General features: G+C 39.3%; 1 protein-coding gene across 11 annotated transcripts in view; it reads right to left on the reverse strand.

Annotated features, from left to right (window-relative positions):
* Nucleotides 1–1,607: 1,607 nt before the first annotated feature.
* Nucleotides 1,608–23,876, reverse strand: part of magi1b (membrane associated guanylate kinase, WW and PDZ domain containing 1b) — a 437,384-nt gene continuing 415,115 nt past the window's right edge. For 7 of the 11 annotated variants that reach the window (XM_080183290.1, XM_080183253.1, XM_080183263.1 and 4 more), the window contains 2 exons: nucleotides 22,242–22,380; nucleotides 1,608–3,927 (listed from right to left, as the gene is read on the reverse strand). In XM_080183290.1, the coding sequence (XP_080039416.1) occupies nucleotides 3,149–3,927; nucleotides 22,242–22,380 (918 nt within the window). In that variant the 3' untranslated portion in view covers nucleotides 1,608–3,148. Of the gene's footprint in view, nucleotides 3,928–20,883; nucleotides 20,973–21,077; nucleotides 22,381–23,876 lie in introns of those variants that run through there. The other 4 variants (XM_080183294.1, XM_080183278.1, XM_080183300.1 and 1 more) reach the window with 2 other exon arrangements.

Raw genomic sequence — 23,876 nt, forward strand, 5'->3', positions numbered from 1 at the left:
TCTAAGATGGGATTAGGGTATTGAATTTGATGATCAGCCATGATCATAGTGAATGGCAGACCAGGCACAAAAGGTCAAATGATCTACCCCTGCTTCTGTTTTCTAGTATATGTGGCCATTCTTCCAAACAGTGCGGCAAAATAATTACGATAGCCTGAAAACATGTGGGAAACTAAACAAATATCTTCAACGTGCAATTTCTTATTACAGCTGATGCATAAAATCTACTCCACTTGCTTTACTGATGTTTGCATTTTAGTTACTATGTTTTGATATTCAGATGTGACATTTCTTAAGATTGCCTGTGGTATACCTTTGCTGAAACAGTACATACAATTTCTGTTTAAATTCAACAGCTTCAACACTCAGTGCTAATCTTCACACCTTGAAAACAGCACTGATAAAAATCTAATTTAAATTTCAAGGCTCTTCCATATTTCTTAAATATAAGCATTTGCCATGTTTGCAAACTGTCTTACCTTCTTGCGGTACAGATTGCTCAGTGAATGAGCAGTCTTTCAACAGGGAAATATTATTCAAAATAATATTTATTCATGGCACATTTCATTTTGGAACTTTGGTGCATTTGTTCACAAACTAAGAAAATAATTCCAAACTCCTTAACTGATTTTTTTGTTCTCAAAGTTTTTGTTTATTATACTTTGGGATCATGGATTGGTGTTCAATTAATAATCACATTGTTCTTGTCAGTTTAACCAATGTTCCCATATTGTTAGTGAATAACTCTAAATTTGTGAAACAGAATTCAAACCATGACCAAGAGGTCAGCATGATTCTCTTTACTGTGTGTGCATGTGTGTGTGTGTGTGAGAGAGAGAGAGAGAGAACTGGAGGGGGGCCTGGGTTGGGCCAGGGGGGCTTTTGTGGAGTCAGCCCAGCAAACCATGCATCAGTGAACAACTGCAGACCATTTGAGATCTACAATTACAGTAACTGTCACTGTAAGCATTCAAATTTATATGAAAAGGAGTTGCAATCAAATCTGTATCATGCAGGACAACTATACAAATCATTGCTTCCTTTTGTGAAACCAACACAAAAATGTATTCTTGTATATGTGGCTATTCTTCCAAACAGTGAATCATAGAATCCCTACAGTAAGGAGGAGGCCATTCAGCCCATCGAGTCTGCACCGATCATAATCCCACCCAAGCCCTATTCCCATAACCCCACATATTTACCCTGCTAATCCCCTGACACTAGGGGCAAATTAGGGCAACAAAATAATTATGACAGCATGAAAACGTGGGAAATTAAACAAATACTTCAACATGTAATTTCTTATTATGGCTGACACATACTATCCAACATTTCTAACATATGTTGGAAATATTTTGACCTTGAAGCAGAGTATTCGCCAGGCTCACTTTTATCGATATTTTGAATACAAATCACCTGTTATAACTTTACCCCTTCAATCATATCTTTCTCATCTATCTGATCCAAGATAATGAAATAATGTAACTCAGGCCATAGTGCAACATAAAACATGATTTTTTTGAGTATCCTTTAAAAAAATCTCAGAAGATAGTCAAATGGTGGGAAAAAGGGTAGGTTCTTTATGGCACTCATTAACACTAAATTGATGAATTTGTATGGAAAATTTTATTTGATAATAAAAATAGCATTCACAGACTTCTTTTTGTAGCTACATATACATTGTGATCTGTTTCGGGGTTGGCGGAAGAAGCTATAAGTATAATATTAACATCTACATACTATACTGTACTACACTAAAGTTATATATATAGCCACATGGGTCAAGCTACGAACAATGTAGTATTTATATATGCATAGTGTTTTATAAAAAGATTTGCCCATATATTGCTTTCAATCTACACAGCGGAACATTAGGCCTATAGCACATTGCAAGAATTAATGCTTAAAGAACACAGACTGCATACAAGTATTTCATAATATACAGGCAGGTTCACCATCAAGAAATAGAATCCCAAAACCAACAAAAACTTAATAATTACTGATATAGTATTCCTTTTGAAAACAGTTTTATATACCTGAATCATTTTACTTTAAAATATGTCCCATAAATCAGTTTGTTCCATTTCTGAAATATAAACACTATCACATTCCTCACAACTAGTTTTGCCATAGTTTTACTTTTTTTTTACAAGAAAGGCAACATTTTCCAACAGGCTCAATTAATTACAATTTAAACTTTGTACACAAGATGGTTAGTCATACATTTGTACAGTACCATGGCAACAACAGTGATAAAACTTGCAATGCGTACTTTAGTGTTGTAATGGAAATGTGAACAGTATACATATACACACTGAAGCACTGAAAGCAGTTCACTTAGTGGTTCAACAGTAATGAAGAGCTTCTTCATGGCTCAGCTAGGCAGTTTCTCCTCTCATTTTTCAAGCAGTGCCACAGCAGACCTTCACCACACAGTCCCCTTTTGCAATTGGCTTAGAAATTATCAAATGAATCTACATTACTACTTCGCTTCAAATCTTGAATACACCACCTGTTTACAGTTGATGCTAAAGTCTGCACAATCTCTTTAGCCATTTTTCTATTGGTCTAAACACACTCTCTCCTTCATAAGTATATCAACATCAACATCCCGTGTCATATTCCTCCAGTTTTGAAGTTTGCTCCACTTCCACGTCAGCAACTCACCAGTTTAAACAACACCATATCCATCAATTTTTAGATGTTTCAGAAAGCCTCCGAACTTTTTTTTGTGATATAGAAAAATACTCAGTATTAAAACGGCATAGTGTTTCGACAAAGTGCAATTATTTTGTGCTAATGTCATCTGATTTCATTACAATGTTGGAGACACCTCAAGGACTAACAAAATATCTGGCAAGTTATCTAAAATCAATAATACAATTAAGGCTTACGATTGACATGTGATTTCAATACTATTTTCCTTTTGAGCAATCCCTAGCTTGTGTTGGGTCAGGCACATTTTACTGTTATCATTTTCCTGACATATGTACAGTGTCATTTGTGTCTGTATTCTGTATTTTTTTTTTACATCAATAGGTCTCTAGTCTTTTCAAGCTGACAAACACCAATCAACTTTGGATCTGTTCAGAGAACCTATGTTGTCTTTTTAGATAGAACTTGACTTGTCCAGTGCATAACCCTTCATTCAGATGCTGAGATCAGTGCTGCATTCTCGAAAAGCCTTCCTCCTAGGCTGTGGGGATTGCCTAGAACCTCTGGTAATGTCATTTTTCTCCGTATTATGTTCATCTTTGTGCCTGGCTCTTTCGTCAGCTTTGCTTCTCTTTTCAGGTGATCTGTCTCTTTTTGTATCGAGTGACCTGTGCCGCCTCCTCTCAGGTGACCGCTCTCTTCTTCTCTCGCCTGTTGTTTCTCTCTTCCTGTAAGGTGACCTTTCTCTTGTTCTGTCGGGTGACTTCTCATTTCTCTTGCTGGGTGACCTTTCCCTCCGTCTATCCGGTAAGTCTTGCCATCTCCCATCGGGTGACCTTTTCCTCCTTTCAAATGGTCCCTCCTTGTGTCTGCCAAGAGATCTTTCATTCCGTTCCATATTTTGAAATGCCATCCTTGATATTTCCCTACCTCTTTCAGGAGATCTTTGATGGTATCCATTCTCTGCCTTTCTTTCTTGACGTTGTTTCCTATCAGGTGATCTGTCCTTCTTCCTTCCGGGTACATGTTCTTTTCTTTTGGAAGTATCATTCCAGGTTGTAGTGTGGTGTTCCTTGGTTGGTCTGCTGTGTTCTTTTCTGCCTATTGGCTCTTCTAGTTCACTAATCCTCCTTTCCCTGTGCTGTGATGATTTGTGAAGTTCTGGTGGATAATTGGATTCCAGTGATGGATGAGGTCGTCTTTCTGATAAATATTTCACTTCCGGTACATTTTGTGAACCTGTTGTGGAACTGCCCCTGTCATTGTTTGGGTCTGAAAGATAAAATGAACATAATTTGGTTCACATGTTGATAACATGATCTGTACCCACTCAATTATCCTACTATTAATGCAATTTTACCCTAGTCACCCAAAAGAACTCCAATTCATTACAATTTAATAGTAAAGTTTTAAGTTTATTTATTAGTATCACCAGTAGGCTCACATTAACACTGCAATGAAGTTACTGTGAAAATCTCCTAGTCGCTACACTCCGCCGCCTGTTCGGTTACACTGAGGGAGAAATTAGCAGGGCCAATGCATCTAACCAGCACGTCTTTCGGACTGTGGGAGGAAACCAGAGCACCTGGAGAAAACCCATGCAGACACAGGGAGAACGTGCAAACTCCACACAGACAGCAACCCAAGCCAGGAATCAAACCTAGTTTCCTGGTGCTGTGAGACAGCAATGCTAACCATTGTGTCACTGTGCTGCCCAGATTAAATGCTGGATTTGTTTCAGCATTTTTAGTGAATTACATGAGAAGAACATTGCTATATAGATTATACAAGAACATTCTTAAAATAACATTTCTTTTATACAACAGTATGAGCAGCTAATTCTCTATCAAGCAGAGCACAAAATGGATGGTGAATAAAGCATTCTATTTGGATTCGAAATTACACATTAGGATATTAGGTTAGGTACATTCATCTTAACCTCTCCTCTACGCTACTTTAGTAAAGGTTACATTTGAAAGTTGTGGAAAGAAGAATTTCAGATGAATGCATATCCCACAGTGTCATTTCAAAAGCAATGCATCTTGACACAAATCTCAAAAGAGCGTGATCCATTACTCAAGCAAACTATTTGGAGAACACAGAGTATTTTGAACAGGGTTTAGTTGCTGCCTCAATTAAAATTGCTTTTGGTAGATGGTCGCCTTTAATTCAAATTTTAACATAATCTTTGAAATATGTAATATTTGTGCAAAAACACTCAGAATTCCTTTTATTGTTCTCACAGATTACAACAGATTTACATAGTGACCTTATTTACATATCCATTTATAAAAGACTGACCTGTCCTGCTTTTTAAATTACTCTCAGTCCTTGTGAGGATTTGTGATGCCTGAATCCTCTATGATGAAGAATGCCAATCTCAAAATGCAGTAAATGGAAGGTTACATTCAGAACACATTGTTGAGCATGTTTCCAGTAAAACAGTCATCCACTATTATGCTCATTGAATAATTGCATTTTCTAAACTACTAGATCTACACCTACAGTGCAAGGGGCAACAGAGTTTACCTCAGGCATGAGCAAATCCTCAATTGGCATGTAGCTCTTTCAGCAACAAAATTAATTAATTTCCAAAAAAAAGTCAATCTTTTTAAGTCAGACATGACGCCAATCAAGCATTTGGCTCCTATGAAGAAAGTTGGGCTTGCGTCATCTACTGGTTTGTCTCAAAAAGATCATCAATTTTCAGTCAGTTTAGATAGTATAGAATCAGGGTGACACCGTTACAGCCTTTGCCACTCATGAACTTGCTGATTAATTCCAATAACAAATTAAATCGAGTATTCTTGTTTCAAGACAGTAATGTATCTTGGGTTCACCATAAACGTTGCAGTTTTAATACAACTGGGATCCTGTAATATGTTACTTCCTTGTTCACAGTTATAATTCTTCTCATATTTTAGAATAAAATTTGTATTTTCTGGTAATCTGATGATGGAGGAGATTACAATACCAATAAGGTCCCACCATGTCATCTATCATACTTTGAGGTCCTACATTATGCAATCAATATTACTTTTCAATTTATGCCATCCAACATTATATTGATCTTCAAACGTCATGAGAAATAGAAAGAAGAAACAAATTTAAATGAAAACCCACTAGTTGGCATGTAATATAAATTACAGCATATGTAGGAGTAAATTTAAAATGCACTGCAACCTTACGATCCAGACAGCAATCTGAAACTGCTCAAATTTAACACAAGTGGCTTGTGACAGCTGAAGTCCTTGCCTGCATAACCATTTTTTAATTCATTTACAGATTTTCTCTCTTTTCTAGAATGTGTTTGTAAGAAATGTTGCAATATAACCAAGTACAGGTTAGTTTTTCTGTTAACCATGTAGTTAAGATGCCACGGAGAGCAAATGGTTCTGTTAACATTAACTTCAGCTTCTAGCATGAACCAGAATAGCATCATCATAAATCCAAGCAAGCTAACATAGGGGAAAATTGGAGACATGGTGAAATGATCTCTGCCATATGTATAATATATAAACACACACACACACATTAGCATACATTCAAAATCCCATTCTGAAATTAGGCTTTTCTGGCTGTTATCTAAGCCATGGATTCAATAAATGTTCAAAACCGACTTCAGCTTCACTCTCATGATTATGATGCCTGAATCCTGGTCCAGTTTATAGCCTTGTCACTCACATCTGGGGTTTCACTGGTTTGATTGGCAAAAGACAGCTAAAAGGTTTTAATTAATTTGTGGATTAAAACAAACTAGGATAGCACCAGCAGGCAATGGGGTACTGGACTCTCCTGCCATTTCTATTCTGTACAGGACATTTGTTTATAAAAAAATGATCAATTTCTTAGCTTCCATGAATTCCAGATGCAACGAACATATCCATTCAACATATGCATGTGTAACATTTAAACAAGTCCCACAACATAACTCAGATGAAAGGTCATGTCTTTAATTCTACAAGTAGAAAACAAAGGTGACGTAGAAATCTTCCCTTTGTGTCACTGTGCTCAAGTGCAAAAAGATTGTAATATATTTGACATCCCTAGGGATTCTATGTTCAATGGCTCAAAGTTGACTTTACATTGGTGACAGTTATGACTTTATTTAAGCCGACGTGAAGATCATTACATTATTTGAGCAGCAGTTTTCAAAGAACAGTTGAGGTCTATATTATTCATAACTCCTCTGGGTAGAAGGTGCAGTCCATGCCCCATTCCTTCCACTTACAAGTACCCACATCTCTCATGTGTCCTTCCTGGCCCTTCTACACTGAGAATGATCCAAATAGGTTATAAAACTCATAGGTTATATCATTAAGACTGCAGAGAAATCCATCCAATCATAAGCAGAGCAAGTTGTCTGGTCAACAACAGGCTTTAGGCCTCCCTCAATAGCACAAGAATTTTCTGTTGTCTATCCTCATGTTTGATGACTCAATCCAGGACCTTGTGGATAGCTAAATAAAACCGACATATTTTCCCAAATTTGAACACCTCACAACCTTAATATTCAATTGCAGTCTAGTGAAATTTAATGCTGAGATTAGTGAAAAGGGGTGAAAGAGAATTCATGTTTGGATATATTACAACATATTCACAAGTGTCTGTACACTGTCCTGAATTTCACACTGCAATTTTTCTTTCTCTTGAACAATAGTAATTAGTTTTTTTAATATCGGAAGGCCACTTGTGACTGTACATTCTCATGACAGTCTGGAAGCCATGGATTTTGCAGAACTGCAAGTCTAACAAAAAGCATTGGGTTAATTAACTATTGCAATATCAAAGCTCTCAAAATACCATCATTAATGCATATTCTTTCAGTATAAAGACCAAAATTTAGCTGTAGATCAGCACTATGTATATATATATATATATATATATATAGCTCGAGAATAATGGATTGGATTTTGTGGAGCCAATGGGGGTTTTCTCCATGGAACTAAGGGGGTTTCCTGACAGTGTTCTGGCAGGCAAAGCCCAACGAAATCGAGTGGCTACTTTCCAGCCTCCCCACGATTGAGACCTTCAACAGTGGAAATCCTGCCTACCAGGAGCAGCCAACTACTCAAAAGCTAACAGTTACTCATCACCCTCAGTAGTGGGAGTGGAGGCTGCTGGGAGCAATGCACCCATTGAAGGGCCAGGAGTGTTGTGGAATCCCAGTGAGCGAGTGCAGAGGGGGATCATTGGATGAGGCTCATGGGAAAGGGAATAATGTGAGACATTGGGAAAATTTACATCAGCAGGTGAAAGTTGAGATTTAAACATGATGACTCTTTGCTCTCACCAACTACAAATTGGATGGGAGAGACAGTTGGTTGAAAGGTGATGTAGTTTCGGTAAGTGGAAGAGATTTTATACTCAAACTGCATCAAAAAGATGGTTGGCAGATATCCAGTGATGTTTACATTGGGAAAGTTCATTATTAGTTTCATAAACTCAATGAAAACCATTCCAATCATTCTTCAAATTTTCAATATAATTGGAAAGATCATTATGAGCTGTTCATAACATTAAGTAGATGCGGCTTTCAGACTTATCTAAACCATCCAGCAGCATGGGTCGTTCAGTCTCCCACAGTTCACTAGTATTTGAAGATGAACTATCGTAAGCATCAATGCTACCTTTTTTTAGCAAATTATGTTTAAAGCGCAGGTGAACTGTTCCCAAAAATTCCAGGAAAGATTTTTGTTCCACAAGTTTGTGGCAATTTTAAAATAACATAAAATGACAGAACTCCCTATCTTTATGTAAAGAACACAATTTGATTCTACAAATCAAACACATGGATACTTTTTATTACATTTAGATTGTATTGACCAAATGTTAGCATATTTAGACCGAAGTAGTGGTGTCATCAATTCCTTGTTGTCAGTTTAAATAAAACAAAGTTTTGTATACTCTAAACTACAATGTTAATGAGAGAACATTTCCTGCTATTATATTTTTCATCTCTAGTATATAGACTAAGAGAATTACTGAAAACGTTTGTGAAATGATTTTCCTTTATTCCTATCACACAGCAATATTATTATTAGTCTGCCTTACATAAGACTAAGATAATGGGAGCAGAATTAGGCCATTTGGCCTATCCAGTTTTCTCTGCTATTCGATCTTGGCTGATATGTTTCTCAACCCCATTCTCCCAACTTTTCCCCATAATCTTTGATCCCCCTTACTAATCAGAAACCTATCTATCTCCATCTTTAATATATTCAATGACCTTGCTGCTGCAGCCCTCTGCAGCAATGAGTTCCTCAGATTCACCACCCTTTGGCTGAAGAAATTCCTCTTCATCTTGGCCCTAAAGATGTGCCCTGGAGTCTTAGTCTCTTATGACACACTGACAGTAAGCTTACAGATTTTTCATAATGCGTTTTGGATTTTGTTTTCGGTATGCAGTATACAGCAACAGATTGGGCAGTTTGTTTTGGAGTTTACAGAGTGTTTATAATTTAAAACTGGCCATATTGGGACGCTGCATCTGTGATAAATACGGGAGTAGACAGCTATGCAGTAAACTCTATGGGCTGGGGTGCTATTATGACCTGAGAGCAGAGCTGAAACTGTTTATCAGCATTAGTTTTATGCTGTTTATTTCATAACACTGGCTGACAAAATGCCCTGCATTGTAACATATTCCTACATGTATTACACATGGGAGAGTTACACAATGGCTTGCACATAATGGCAAATACAGCATCCTACAAATTCCAACCCAGCAGCTTAAGAATCTTTCAAACAATGATTAGAATTTTCTTTCGATTTATTTTCATTCATTTTTTATTCTCTTGCAGACCACCTTCTGTCATATATCCTCCCGCAGCTGAGAGGATGGAATACAGTATATGATAAATGTGCTGGGCGGATGAGGTAAAAGGCCATTGAGAGCAGTACGAGACAAATCAGGGTAAGAGGTTGGAAACTGAACACTACTGGAATAATTTAGTTTATGAAAAGACACATAAAAGGAAGTTATGTATTTGAAAGGAAAAAGAGAATCTCATTGAATTAGTAAGCCTTAAAGGATTGTATATCTCATATCTTGAGGCACAAATTGAGTGACAGAAAAGGCCAGGAATTCAAACCAATATAAATATTTCATATACATTTTAACACATACTATATATTCCTTCACTTTGCAGATTAGAATTCCTCATTGTCATGCACCGTCTGGTAGTGTGACTGAGATTAGTTACAGTTGGTGCTGGCCCATGAGTATCTACTTATTCCATACTAGAGCAATCAGAAGAAGATAATTCTGTCAGATGATGGTACACAGGAGTATGGTCAAACACTGAAAAAATACAACACGGTGCTGTTATCGATCATAATGATGTACGGAAACAAATTAATCCTCAAAATGATTTTGAATGAATGCATCATGCAATCTAGCAGTGTAATATTCAGCAATAATGGGGTAGTTTTAACATAGTGGGAGCAAGTGAGATTGGGTGTATGTGGAGCGTGTAGGCAGGGTGAAAGTTGGCATTTCGAATAATTTTACAGCCTTGGGCAAAGGCTGCTGAGCAGGCTTGACTATTGTCAATTGGCAGCTGTGGCAAGGTGAGGATGTGCTGAGGAAGCACTCCACCTCCTGATGGATCAGACCATCTCCCCCCCCCAACCCCCATTCCCCCATGCAATCTCCCCCACCAGGAATCCCAGGATGGTAACCTCCTGCAGCACCCCAGTGTCAGGGATCGGACAGTCCATGTCCACCCCCCTCCGTCCTTGTGTTAGTGATCAGACCTACCTGCTCCCTGTCTGACCAGAATTCAAACCCATCAATCAAGTGGGGAATCTAACTGATGATTTCAGATCTGTGCTGTGGAGTTAAAGTTGCACCATGTGCATGGAAAAACCAGGTTTCACAAACACAGCTGATTCTCTCAATTCCCCAGTAAACTCCAGTAAAACGTTAAAACTTTTCCCAATATATCATCTCTGTATGTAGCAGGAACTACCAACAATTACATTAATAACTTGACAGGTATGATATTCCACATTACTCCATTCATTTTTTTCATATCCTTATCAGCCCTTCTAAGGTGAATACTGGAAGGTAAGAAGTGTCACTGTTGAGAAGTCAGGAGCTTGTTAGAGGGCAATTGTTTTGCAGAGGATGAATGGGAACTAACTGCAAGAAACAGTAAACAATAGTGAACACATCCAACACCAACTCCTTTGGGGAAATCTGAAGTGATTTCAGATGCCAATTTCTAAGAGATAGTCACGCAGGGGATCTCATTTTGGCAGTTTGCACACTGTATCTAGGATTACTTAATCAACCCTGACATAAGCTGATGGTGGCTAAGTTCTGGTATATATCGTTTAATTTATTAAATGGTCTAGGAACACAATATTGTCTCTAGGTAAATGCTGGGGGAGAAATTCACTATACAATCCACCTGATATTTCACACCAACAGAAGTGGACATAGGATCAGGTACATAATAGGTGGCAGATAAAAAGCTGACCCCTTTTGTATTACTGCCCAAGATTATCCTCTAAATCACTGAGTGCAAACCAGATACTTCTTCACCTGGAGACTGGGCAAAGCTGACAGGAAATTTATTACTCACTCCTGCATCCTCACTCTTACCCATCAACAAGTGACTAATAAGAGAGCTTGGATTGATATTGGGTTGGAAGCAGGTTCCCCATTCTTTTAACAATGATGTGAGGAAACCAGAAAAAAAACATTGTAAAAAAATCACAAAGCAGCAACTTGAAGAAGGAAATGAAGCTTGTATGGGTCTCACCATTTTCAAACCCAATCATTTGCCCGTAATTTTGGAGTTATCCCTGTTCATTCAAACCTTATAGAACTGATGGAAATCGGATGATCACGATCATCAAGTTGTTGCAACTCCAGTTCAAAAGTATGAACGTATTGAAATTGGGAATTCAAAACTGGGTGTAATTGGAGTGGCAAGGCAGCACGGTGGTTAGCATTGCTGCCTCACAGCACCAGGGACCTGGGTTTGATTCCCGGCTTGGGTCACTGTTCGTGTGGAGTTTGCATGTTCTCCCCGTGTCTGTGTGAGTTTCCTGCGGGTGCTCCGGTTTCTTTCCACAGTCCAAAGATGTGTGTATTCGGTGGATTGGCCATGCTAAATTGCCCCTTGGTGTCAGAGGGACTAACTTGGGTAAATGCATGGGGTTATGGGGATAGGGTCAGGGTCAGGGTAGTATTGTAGTTGGTGCAGACTCGATGGGCTGAATGTCCCCCTTCTGCATTGTAGGATTCTATGATAAAGATTCACTTTTTTTTCCTATCAGACAATATACCCTCAGTGTTTCTTTTAAGATAAACACAGCTTGACTTGCACTTTTTCCATTCTATTGCAACTAATTTCATATGTGCAGAGACCATTGGGAGGATGGAGAGGATGAAGAGATGGCCCATTTCATGTGTATATTTGTGTTAGGCCATTTCATAACAAAAAGGTCAATATTTGAAACTGCCAAAATCTCACTGGCAATGTAAGAATGAGAAAGGCTTTACAGGGAGAATAAAATATCAGATTCAGTTTGGTTAAAAGATTTCAGTGCATCTTCAGTTCAGAAAAGCAAAATAAAAAATAGAAATGTATAGACTCTACACCATTTTCATTAAATTAGTGCGTAGCATCTGTAAAATAAACCTTTTTTAACCATAGCTTTCAACCCTTTAAACCACTTGATACTAATTAAGATTTGGGTCTTATTCTGATTAAAGGAATTTGTGTTTGTGCATTTTAGTTACTTTTAGAGGGTGGAGTTGTAGACAGCAAAACACTATTCCAAAGTGATAAGAATTTTTGTCAACTTTTGATTTTTCTAAAAACATGTTCACAATGAATAAAATTAAATAACAAAGAAACAGAATCTAAAGCATTAGACACAAGGGACAGGATTTTCTGGGTATCTCGCCCCAAAACCGGAAATTCAAGGACCTTTGCACGGTCCGCCCTCCCACTCGCTATGATTCCCATGGCCGGAGTGTGGGAGCAGGAAATTTCTGGTCAAGAGTGGTAGCAATAGAAATTTTTTCTTACATAAAGCAGCACTATAATCCAGTTGGGTGCTTTCTCAATAAAGGTCTCAAGAAATGGACATCAACTGGCAGACAAATCCCTGTTGTATACAAGATTCCTGAATTCCCCAAAACTCAGTGCCATCAGCACTATAATTCTACTTATTTGGTATCTGTGCTTCAGTTGCAGTACTGCTCCTTGTCTCTTTCCAATAGAAGCAAGCACAACATTACTGTTGGCAGGTGGAGCATCCCCATCGTAAATAGGACTAGGGACAGAGCCTCATACAAGTTACAGCTCTATTGCATTCAGCAGAGCTTCTGCTAACTGAATAGCGGGAAAGAAAAGCAGCACTGAATCTTTATACAGGGACTAATAATAGCAACACACAGCAGGAATTTAGAGAGCAGGTGCAGAGGGCAGGAGAACAAGAGAGCAAAAGTCAAAGAGGGCTGTATGGGAAACATATAGAAGATACTACAAGAAGCTTTACAAATTGGACTGTTATTATGTTGAAATTCCACCCAGCTAGCAGTTAGCTCTCTTTTCTGAAAGCACACATAGTGCCCCTTGTCAGAGTCCACCTGCCTACTCCAGCCTCATGCAATTGAAGAGCTATTTCCAAAGCTTCTTAGTGGTTTCTGCTCATCTTCCACTGTCATCACAGTGGTGAACCCAGCAGAAATAACTGGCATCTATGAAGCAGTTTTCATACTTCCCATAAACAGAGATTCAGTGCGGTCCAGTACAATGAAACAGCTTACATTTAATTGTCCCTCCCTGAGGCTGTGCTCTATATTTTTTGCACACGTATTTTATAGTAAGCTCAATTTCATGTATGCAAATTCATTTTATTAATAAATTGGTTCAATTAGGAACTATTAGATTGGATCCAATGTGTGGACAAGGGCAGTCATAGATCAGCTTAGTATGTACTGAGATTTTTCTTTTTAAAACATTTATTCAGTTTGTACTCTTAACAGTAATTAGACCTAAACTAAAAGTGTACAAGGTTCAGGAAAGACTCAATAGATTAAAAAAGAGAACACTATGAGGACCTGATAAGAAACATTTAAAATATTAATGTTACTTTGTTGAGAGTAGATGCTCCCACTGGTGAGGTAAATCCAAAACTAATAGCTAGAAAAAGAGGATAGCCACTAATAAATCCAGTATGGAATTCAAAAGAAACTACTTTATTCAGGGAGTGCCAAGAATATGGAAATAGCTATCACATGGAGCGACTGAGGTAAGTTACATTTACGTATTTAAGGGGGAGCTAGATAAAGTGCAAGAGGGAGAAAAGAATAGCTCATGTTAATAGGAGGAGATTAAATAAAAAGATTGGAAGGAGGTTTGTGCAGAAGAGTTGGTTTCTGTTCTATAATGATTCCCATTTAAATCACATTAAATAGGTTATATATCATGGCAAGATATTCAGTTGCATCAGCAGTGATCATCTTCTGATAAGTACAGTGCCATATATTCAAGGATTATAATTATTATAATGGCTTGGTATTCTTCCCATTTTTATTTGAATAAAATAAACTCCATAATTGCTCCTTGAAACAGCAGCCAACAGGATAGAAGAATCACCACTAGAGTGCCTTCATAGTTCTGTCAACACCACTCCTTCACCTCATGGAAGGAATAGGTGCAAGAGTTTCTGTCTTTTTTTGTCCATTAGGTAACTTACCTGTACTCAGTGTCTTGTCCAATGACCTGACTACAATCATGAACACCCTAGTTAAGGAGCTGCTTCAAGGCACTGAGGAATGCTTTCATACAGATCAAGGAACTCTTTTCTTGGGTTTGCTAATTTCAGCTGGGACAACAGTTGAGGTGTTTCAACTAGACTCAGCAATTGTAGCATTGGGAAGGGGCAACAGAAGGCATGTTTTCCCCTATTGAGGGTTCAGCTATGTAAGTGCTGCATTGGAATAAGATCAGGCTCAATTATGACCTCATAGATAGAAATCCTACAGTGCAGGAGAAGGCCATTTGGCCCATCGAATCTGCACTGACAACAATCCCACACAGGCCCTATCCCATGTATTTACCCTGCTACTAACTCCCCCTGACACTAAGGGGCAATTTAGCATGGCCAAGCAACCTAATCTGAACATTTTTGGACTGTGGGAAGAAACCAAAGCACCCAGAGGGAACCCACGCACAGTCAGTCACCCAAGGCTGAATTGAACCTGGCCTCTTCTTTCCATTCCATATTTAAATAGTTCTCTGATGCTTAAGCTTAGATGCTAAAAAGAACCACTTGGGCCATGTTTTTGAGCCTGTGGAAATCACACAGCAAGGAGTCAATATTTGGAAGGGAAAGGAGTAAACAGAGGAGAGAGGGAGAATGAAAAAGGTGATGGCATATTTAATATACTACATGCTTTCCTAGCTTTATAAATAGAGGTGTGGAATACAAAAGCAAGTTGTGCTAAACCTTTATAAATAATTGGTTGAATCTTAGCTAGACTGTTGAATTCAATTCTGAGCACCTTCAGGAAGGACGTCAAGACCTTGGACAGAATGTAGAAGGAATTAACAAAAATGGTACAGGGGTGTGATTTGGTTATGCAAAGAGACTGGAAAAGTTGGGATTGATCTCCTTCAGAGATTAACGCTGTGATTTCCCAGATTAGGATTAAGTGCCCACACCAGCGGGAAAACAACAGTGTCCTCCATTGGCAGTTTCTATCAGATGGGATTCAACCACCTGAAAGATGCAGATGAGCTTATTTTGAGCCGGCCAGCCCCGCTGTTCCAAGACCGGGTCGTCATTTTTGAAAGGTGCCCTGATCTCCACACTTGGAGACAGTCCCCCCACTCCCCCTCCCATGACCAATGCCACAAACATCTCACCAAAGACGGGCATCCTGCCCTCCTCCCACAAATAAATTTCCCTTCACATTCTCCCCACCACATAAGCATGAAGGCGTTCTGACTTCGGACCCAATTTTCCACTCAGCCCCCTTACCTCCCACATCTCCCAGTCCCCCACTCAGTCCCCCTTTCCATCCCAGATCTCCCCCTTTTCTGAGAACCCCCTCTCCCTCACCCAGCCACCTTCCCCCTCAGACCTTCCGTTCAACCTCCCTTCAGGTCATGCATCTTGGCCCTGCCCACAGCACACAGTCCCCTGGCACGTATACCCTAGTTTGGCGCCTTATGGCCGGAGGGGGCTCGAGAAAGAAGGTCCAGTAGGCATTTACGCTCTACTGCTGCCAGGCTGCAGCAAAGGGTCTCTCAAGGGCCCTGGATGTTGGGTGGGCTGGGGGCAAGAAGTTGAAATTGCCACTGGGATGGAGGTGTCTGCTGGGATGGAGGTGTCCTGGCTGGACTGCCCCTTCTAGCCCTGGCTGACCTTAAAATCCCCCTGGCGTAATGACTTTAATCTTCAAACCACTTCAAATCGGAAGTTAAACCACAAACTGTCATTCAGGCTTATACTCTGTCAACACTGCAGTCACGATCAAAGGGGTACATGAGATGCAATCAACCGTGAAGGGAAATAAAAATAAACACAGATGGGTGGAGGATGATAGAAATCCATTGAGCAGGCATTTGAATCTTTTATGAGGCATTGCACTGCTGATTTTGTTACAGATCAAAACTTCAAGTGCAATGGAGAGGGTTTAAATGATTTCTGCTCGCCAGGAAGCCTCAGCAACTTCAAATCAAAGCTGTGTGCATATATTGAGGAAGATTGCAAACTGTGCAGAATGGATCCTCACGTGCCCCGCACCCCTCCCCCCACTGAATTCACACCTCCATGCCATCAGAGGACTTCAAAGGGGTCTGCTCTCACCTGCAGCTTCTAACAGAGAGAAAGAAAAATCTCTGCTGCAAGATGGAGTGTTGTAATGATTTAAAATTCTGCCAGGTGTTATTGGGCGGGGGGTTGGGTGCAGAGGTTAAAGTTGCTTGGCCACTTCAGGATTTGCACAACTGGGAGTCAGGAATACAGATGTTGATCACAGGGCTTCTGAAATCATCATGTTAGGGGTGATCTTCAGGTCTACCTGGGCTAGCAGGACAGTCCAGCCACAACACTCCCAATCCCTGTGGAGATGTCAACCCCTTGCTCCCAAGCCTGTGCCCACCCAATCCCCAGAACCTTTGAGGGACCCTTCCTCCATAGCCTGGAAGCAGCAGAGGGGCAAATGACTAGTGGCCCCACCTCCTCGAGCTCTCTCAATGCCCAAGGCGTTAGGCCAGGATGCAAAGCCAGAGCGCTGGGTGACAGTGCACCATGGGCACTGCCAAGGCACATGGACTGAAGGGAGGCTGAGTAGGAGTCTGAGGGGCCCGAGTGGGGGGTTTGATAGGAAAGGGGGGCTGTGTGGTGGGGGGTCACGGACCAGATAAACCTCATGCCTGTGCATTGTGAGTGGGTGGGGTGGGGTGGAAGGGAGGATGCCTCTCATTGCTGAGGGATGGGTGGTGCTTTCTCAACCCTTGGAGTCCAACATACCAAGTGAGGGCTTGTACGAAAGCCAGTCTGCTGCAGATCTCACTGGAGTGGTGGGTGAATAGCAGGAGATATTTGAATCAGGGTTCAAGCCTGCTAATTATACTTAAATTAGCTAAACAGACGCAAAACCGGTCTTTGCCCAACACCCAATTCTCCGGGCTAATGTGATACTCGCCAGGAGCTAGCAGGCCTGGAGAATTCCCCTCCCCTCCAAATGTAGATTTAATGGAGATGTTCAAAATTGTGAAGGGTTTTGAAAGAATAGGTAGGGAGAAATCAGCAGGAGAATCAGTAACCAGAGGACAGATTTAAGACAATTGACAAACAAGCCAATGGAGAGATAAAACTTTTTTTTTTGGTCAGCCTGTTCTTTATTGCAATGAATTTGCAAGGAGATGTGCTGGTTGGTGGGAGCCGATGCAATTGTAACTTTTGAAAAATAATTGGATAGCATGTATTTAATAAGGAAAGACATTCAAAGCTACAGGTAAAGTGCAGAGTGGGGTGAATTGATAGCTCTTTCAGAATCTATACTTCTGTGTTCCCATATAATTCATATTGGCTGGAATTTTACCGGCATGCCTGCCTGAGGCTCCTAAGGTCACTCCTAAGACCAACAGAGGATGCAGTTATGCGAGCCTCAGCTGCCTTGATTTCGGGGTGGGCATGTCAGTAAAATCAGGGCCATTATGTGTGGAATGGACTCAGGATTAGGTCTAAGATGGAAACTTAGCAGCTTGGACTTTGAAGCTTTTGCTAATTTTTTTGCCAGTTTTTCTAGTGAAGCATAAGCAATTTGTCATTTTCAGTTTGATTTATTTACAAAGAATGTGTCTTGGATTCTAAATGTGCCCACATGATCAGGCAATCACAGTTAGGTTGGGAGGGGTAAGGGGGGTGTGCGGCAGGGGGCATAGAAAGAATGGTCAAAATGAAGAAACTGAAGTTCCCATTTCTATTCGATTTTTTAAAATATCTTCTGAAAAATGTCATCAGATCCACCAACCATTCCCATTTCATGGATTCTAGGAACACAAGGCATTTAGCAAAGGAATATTCCAAGGGTATCCGCTAAGAGGACATTAATACCATTTAAAATACAACCTCAAACAAATTGATGCCAAAACATTGAATGTATTCAAGAGGCAGCTAGACATAGCACTTGAGGGGAATGGGATCAAAGGTTATGGGAAGAAAGCAGAATTAGGCTGTTAAATTGGATGATCAGCTACAATCATGATGAATGGCACAGCAGGCTCAAAGGACCAATAGGCCTCCTCCTGCTGCTATCTTCTATGTTAAAGCTAGAACTGCTAGAAAAGATATTTTTCAAGTTGCAATCTAGAAACTGGCATTTAAAGACACTTAAGCAATCATTTGAATTTTCCAGCATTTGAATCATGTTCCTTGAAGCTGATTTAAAGTAACTTGGGAATCATTGCAGAGTCTCTATTCCTTCCAATTCACCATCACACCTGATGTCTATCGCAACTAAATAAATAACTCTTCACTGACTATCCAGATGCACTTTCTAACTCTTGCAGTAATTCTAAATGTTACAAATGCACTTTTGTCAGCATTCACTAGAACATTACATTTTTGGGCTAACTTGCATGTACTTGCAGTTCTAGCTTCAATACATCAACTATTTTGGCATCAACTATTTCTTATGGTAATGATTTCCACAGGCTCATCACTCTTTGGGTGAAGAAATATCTCCTCATCTCCATCCTAAATGGTCTACCCTGAATCCTTAGACTGTGACCTTTGGTTCTGGATACACCCACCACTGGGAACATCCTCCCTGCGTCCACCCCTGTCTAGTCCTGTCAGAGTTTTATGTCTCGATCCCTGTGGATATGCCTGCCAATTTGAAAAGGACCCATTGATTCCTACTCTTTGTTTTCTCTCTGTCAACTAGTTTTCTATCCATCTCAATATACTTCCCCCAATCCCATGCACTTTAATCTTGCACGATAATTTCTAATGTGGGACTTCGTCAAATATTTTCTGAAAGTCCAAATATATCAATCGACTGGCTCCCCCTTGTCAAGTCTACCAGTTACATCTTCAAAGAATTCCAACAGATTTGTCAAGCATGATTTCCCCTTCATAAATCCACGCTGACTCTGTCTGATCCTGCCACTGCTTTCTAAATGCTCTGCTATAAAAGTTTTTAAATAATGGATTCAAGAATTTTTCCCACTGCCGATGTTAGGCTTGCTAGTCTATAAACTGGGCAAACCAAACTTCAGACCAATTTGTGCCCCTTTTAACCATTGACTGTATTTGAAACTATTTTAAATCTCAATCCAGGAGCCTCAGGATAAAGCAAACATTTTGCTTGGTACTAATGGTGTGCTATTTTTCATTAACTGGGATTTCATAACTCTCAGACAGTTTTTCAGAGATCTGTACTCCTTTTGTTTGTAAATTGATAGAATCATCCGATGTGAAATAATTTCTCTGATCCAGTGTCCTCTTTTATGCACTTTTGAAGAATGCAATTTTATTTTACATGATGTGCCTCAATCACACATACTAAAAGGCCCACTACATAAAGGCAAACTGGACATCATGTAATGGCAAAGTCTGTTTCACTTTCTATAGGAAACAAAACCTTTAATATGTTATGAGATTGACCTAAGTTCTGACTATGTTGCAGTACAGAAGTAGCATGTTAAATGCCAAATGTGGCAATGCTGAGGACTGAGACATACAGTTAAAACATACAGGACCTAGTGTGCAGGGTTTTGCAAGAAATATTTAAATGTACTTAATACCATAACGGAGTTTACATTTGGTGCACTGTGTTACAAATCAATAAAACTACTCAAAAGTTAGTCTGAAGACTTGCAATTCAATCTGTAAAAATAAGAATCTGACGTAACCACACGTAACAGACTCTTCTGTTCTGAAATATAATAATGTAAGTTTCACACTTTTGTGCATTAATAGCAAAATTGGCAGAATTTATGTCTGTAAATCTTAAATCAAAACTATACAAAACAATCCATGAAAAGCATGAAACATTTGTGACAAAATACCTTACTTCTCTCCAAATATTGGGAAAAGATGATTTACCAGTGAGACTCTTTACCACAACTTCAAACAAAGAACTTGTGGAACCTACAACTTTGGGAGAAGTATATAACATTCTTCATCAGATTGATAGCCCAAAATACACTCTGCCCAATTCCATTCCGATATTGCCTGTTATGCACCCCTATGGTTGTTGGAAGCTCTGATGATATGTACATTGCTGTGCTTTTCAAGTTTTCATTAGAAAGCAACATTAGAAAATGGAATAATCGATCTTCCTTGTACAGGATTGGACTTTGAATGTTTTGCCTTTTAGAATAGTGTGGTGGGGCAATTTACTGCGCTGTCAATAATTTTTTTTTAAAAACACGATTAATTTTAAGTTTATGGAATCAGTGGTGTTGATGTATATGGTGGAGGTATCCAATTGTAATGGAATGTTGCACCTTTGGGAAAAGAGAACTTTGCCAAATACAAAAACATCAGGGCAATCCTTACAAAAGAATTTGCGTCCCACAGATATAAGCATATGAGTCCTGCTAGCATGATCAGCTGGCAACCTGCACCAATGGAGGTAAGCATATTCATGGATATATGGCTGAATGGATATAAATGGAACACAGCATGAGCCTGTAAGGCAGCAAGATGGAAGCAGCAAATATTGATTTGTCTACCAACCGTATTTTGATTAGGGCCCATTAAGTAGAAGCAAGACTCCCCGTGCTTGTCACTTCTCATGCATGAGGAGAGATTAGGAGGTATCATCGCTGAGGGCAGAACGAAGAACCCAGCACCCAGGAAAGATGAGAAAGAAAAAGAGCAGAAGATAGATTTAGATTCCCTATTAGAAAGCAGCAACAGGATTGATCACTCTGTTGATCATGGAAAGATGTTTATTATTGTTCCAGTCAGATTGTCCAGGCAAAAAACAATTAGACTGCAAAGACAGCAGTTGCAGGACCAAAAGGATACAGAAAAAAAAGAGCACCAGGAAGTTCTACTGGGAAACGCACTCCATTTGTTTTATATATCACAATACAATAAGTCAAAATGGCATGTAAACAATGACTCATTTAAATATTTACAAACTACATTTAAATTCATGGAAAGTTATGTATCATATTAAGAGTAATTACAGAACTTGTTACAAAAATATATACCCTTACAGATAGATGAGACCCATCATTTCGATGGAGATTTAAAAAAATCAAAATCTCAGGATGTTGAGAATTCTATTTTTGGTAACTATAATTGTTTTAAAATAATATATAATTCCATTCATTTGAATTCAAGAGAAATGTTAGTAAATTTAGGTGTTCAAATTCAGCTTCATATTCTCCTGTAAAACTTCATAAACCTTTCAGGGAAGCAGCAAGACATTAAAAAAAATGAAGAGGGTTTGAAGTTACTTCTTTTGGACAAATCAACTTGTCCAAGAGAAAATATCAGTAAGAAAGGCCTGGAGTACAGGTATTGCAGATTGCAATTGTAAAACTATTCAGTATTTATGCAAAATTGCCACAGGTAACTGAGATCGCTGTGTGTTACTAATGAAAAGTTAAATGTCGGTAAATAAATGAACGGCTGTAACATACGATGTTTCCATGATGCTTTATGTAAACACAATAATTTAAATTAATAAAGATTAGAACAGTCCTATTCAATTTTGGCCACTGGATGTAAACTCAGACTGTGGTTTCATTCCCATTTAACTAACGTTAAATTTTACAGTTGTATACTCGGAAGGCAAATTGAACAATGGAGAATTTAATACAGTCAACTGTTCTCATTTCAAAAAGATGCTTTTCCGACTGCACTTCTAGTTACTCCAGCCCATTCTAAAAGCAAAATAGTGAATGTACAGAATTAGAATCAGCAGATTAGGACCGAAGACTGTACATAATCATAAGACATTTTGTGAAAAGAAGAAAAAAATTCCCAGATCTTAACAGAAAAAAAACCAAGAGAGGAAATAAACACAATCACTCATGGAGTGATAGTATGGGAGAAAGTAACATTTTCGTAGGGCAACCCACCATATTCTGGCACATAACCATTTCCACGTTTCAGAAATAGGCAGACTCTCCGACCACCATTCTTAATCAATTCTATAGCGCGAGAATGCTTCATGTTCTTGGTCGTTTCTCCATTGATCTCCAGAATTTCATCTCCAACCTAAAATTGAGATGATGATAAATATAAGAAAGATTACTCAGGAGCAGCACAAGGGAATCTTTGAAAATGTCAGATGTTTCTATACTAGCCAAATCTCTTACAGATTTGTCCCCCCGGTGTGAACCAGTTAAACTTCCTAAGATCCCAGGTGCTTGTGTGGTGGCTTTTTTGAGCGGTCGTTCTTTTTAAACAGCAGAAGGTCTCATCAGGAAGCGGGTAAAGGGTAAATGTCATGGCTTTGCTGATTTCTGACCAATCCAGGTGTATATGCACAGAGCCACATTTTCCAGCATGGACTTCAGAATCATAATGAAAATTGGGAGCACTGGCTGATATTTTTCCATATCCACTATACTGAGGCCAAATTTAACAACCCTATCACTGTTCAAGTTCAGTCCACGCAGAGCAAGACTGAATCTGGGACATTCTTAATTTTTATGGTTCAGCAACATAGGATGTTTTGCACTTAATGGTAGTGGGATACTTCTCGCTAAAAATTCAGAAACAAATGTATAAATGTCAACAAAGTGGATGCTATGCTTTGAGAATAACTGTAACTGATGTGTCATTGTGTTAGGTAGGAAAAAAAAACATGTGCTTTCTTGAGTGAATTGATCTGGAAGTGTATTAAAATCTGCATGTAATTATTAAACCACATCACCAGCTGAAAAACCAACAGGAGGTATAATTGAAAGAATCTGTCTGTGTCTGCCTGACTGTCACATGAACCTCTGGAAAATGCAATCACAAGTTGTTGAAGCTTGTAATTTTATTAGATGCCAAACATTAGGTCCAATGAAACAAAGCCGATCATTTCAAGTCAGCATGGGCCCCTCCCCCTGCTCCCCAGGAGTGAGCTGGCAGGGGGGAGGCTGTAAAATCGTTGGTGTGCTGAGAGTCCCCATCACCCACCTGCCTCTGCTGCGATTTTAACCAATGCTGCCTCAGAATAATCTCCCTATACCACATACATGATAATAACAAGCAAACTTCATGATTTTCTTACACAAAGCACACACAAGAAATCTTCTCCCACATTTTTTTTATTCATTTGTGGCACTTGGGTGTTGCTGGCTGGGCGAGCATTTATTGGCCGGCCCTAGGTGTCCTCGGAGGGCAGTTGAGAGTCAGCCACATTGTTGTGGCCCTGGAGTCATAGGTAGGCCAGACTACGTAAGAACAGCAGATTTCCTTCCCTAAAGGACATTAGTGAACCAGATGTTTTTTTTTCTGACAAACAACAATAGATTCATGGTCACTTGTAGATTCTTAATTCCAGATTCTTTTTCTTCCATTGAATTCAAATTCCACCACCTGCTGTGGCAAGATTTGAACATGGGTCCCCAGAACATTAGCTGAGTTTCTAGGGGGATTAACAGTCTAGCAGTAACACCACTAGGCCACTGCCTCCCCCAACATAGTCAACTAAGAGGACCTTAAAAGGACAAAAAAAACGAAGTTGGAAATGAAGACTTGCATTCATGTAGCACCTTTCA

This window comes from Carcharhinus amblyrhynchos, chromosome 3 (assembly GCF_965287045.1).
Source record: "Carcharhinus amblyrhynchos chromosome 3, sCarAmb.v2.hapA, whole genome shotgun sequence".
In the NCBI taxonomy this organism is placed as follows: Eukaryota; Metazoa; Chordata; class Chondrichthyes; order Carcharhiniformes; family Carcharhinidae; genus Carcharhinus; species Carcharhinus amblyrhynchos.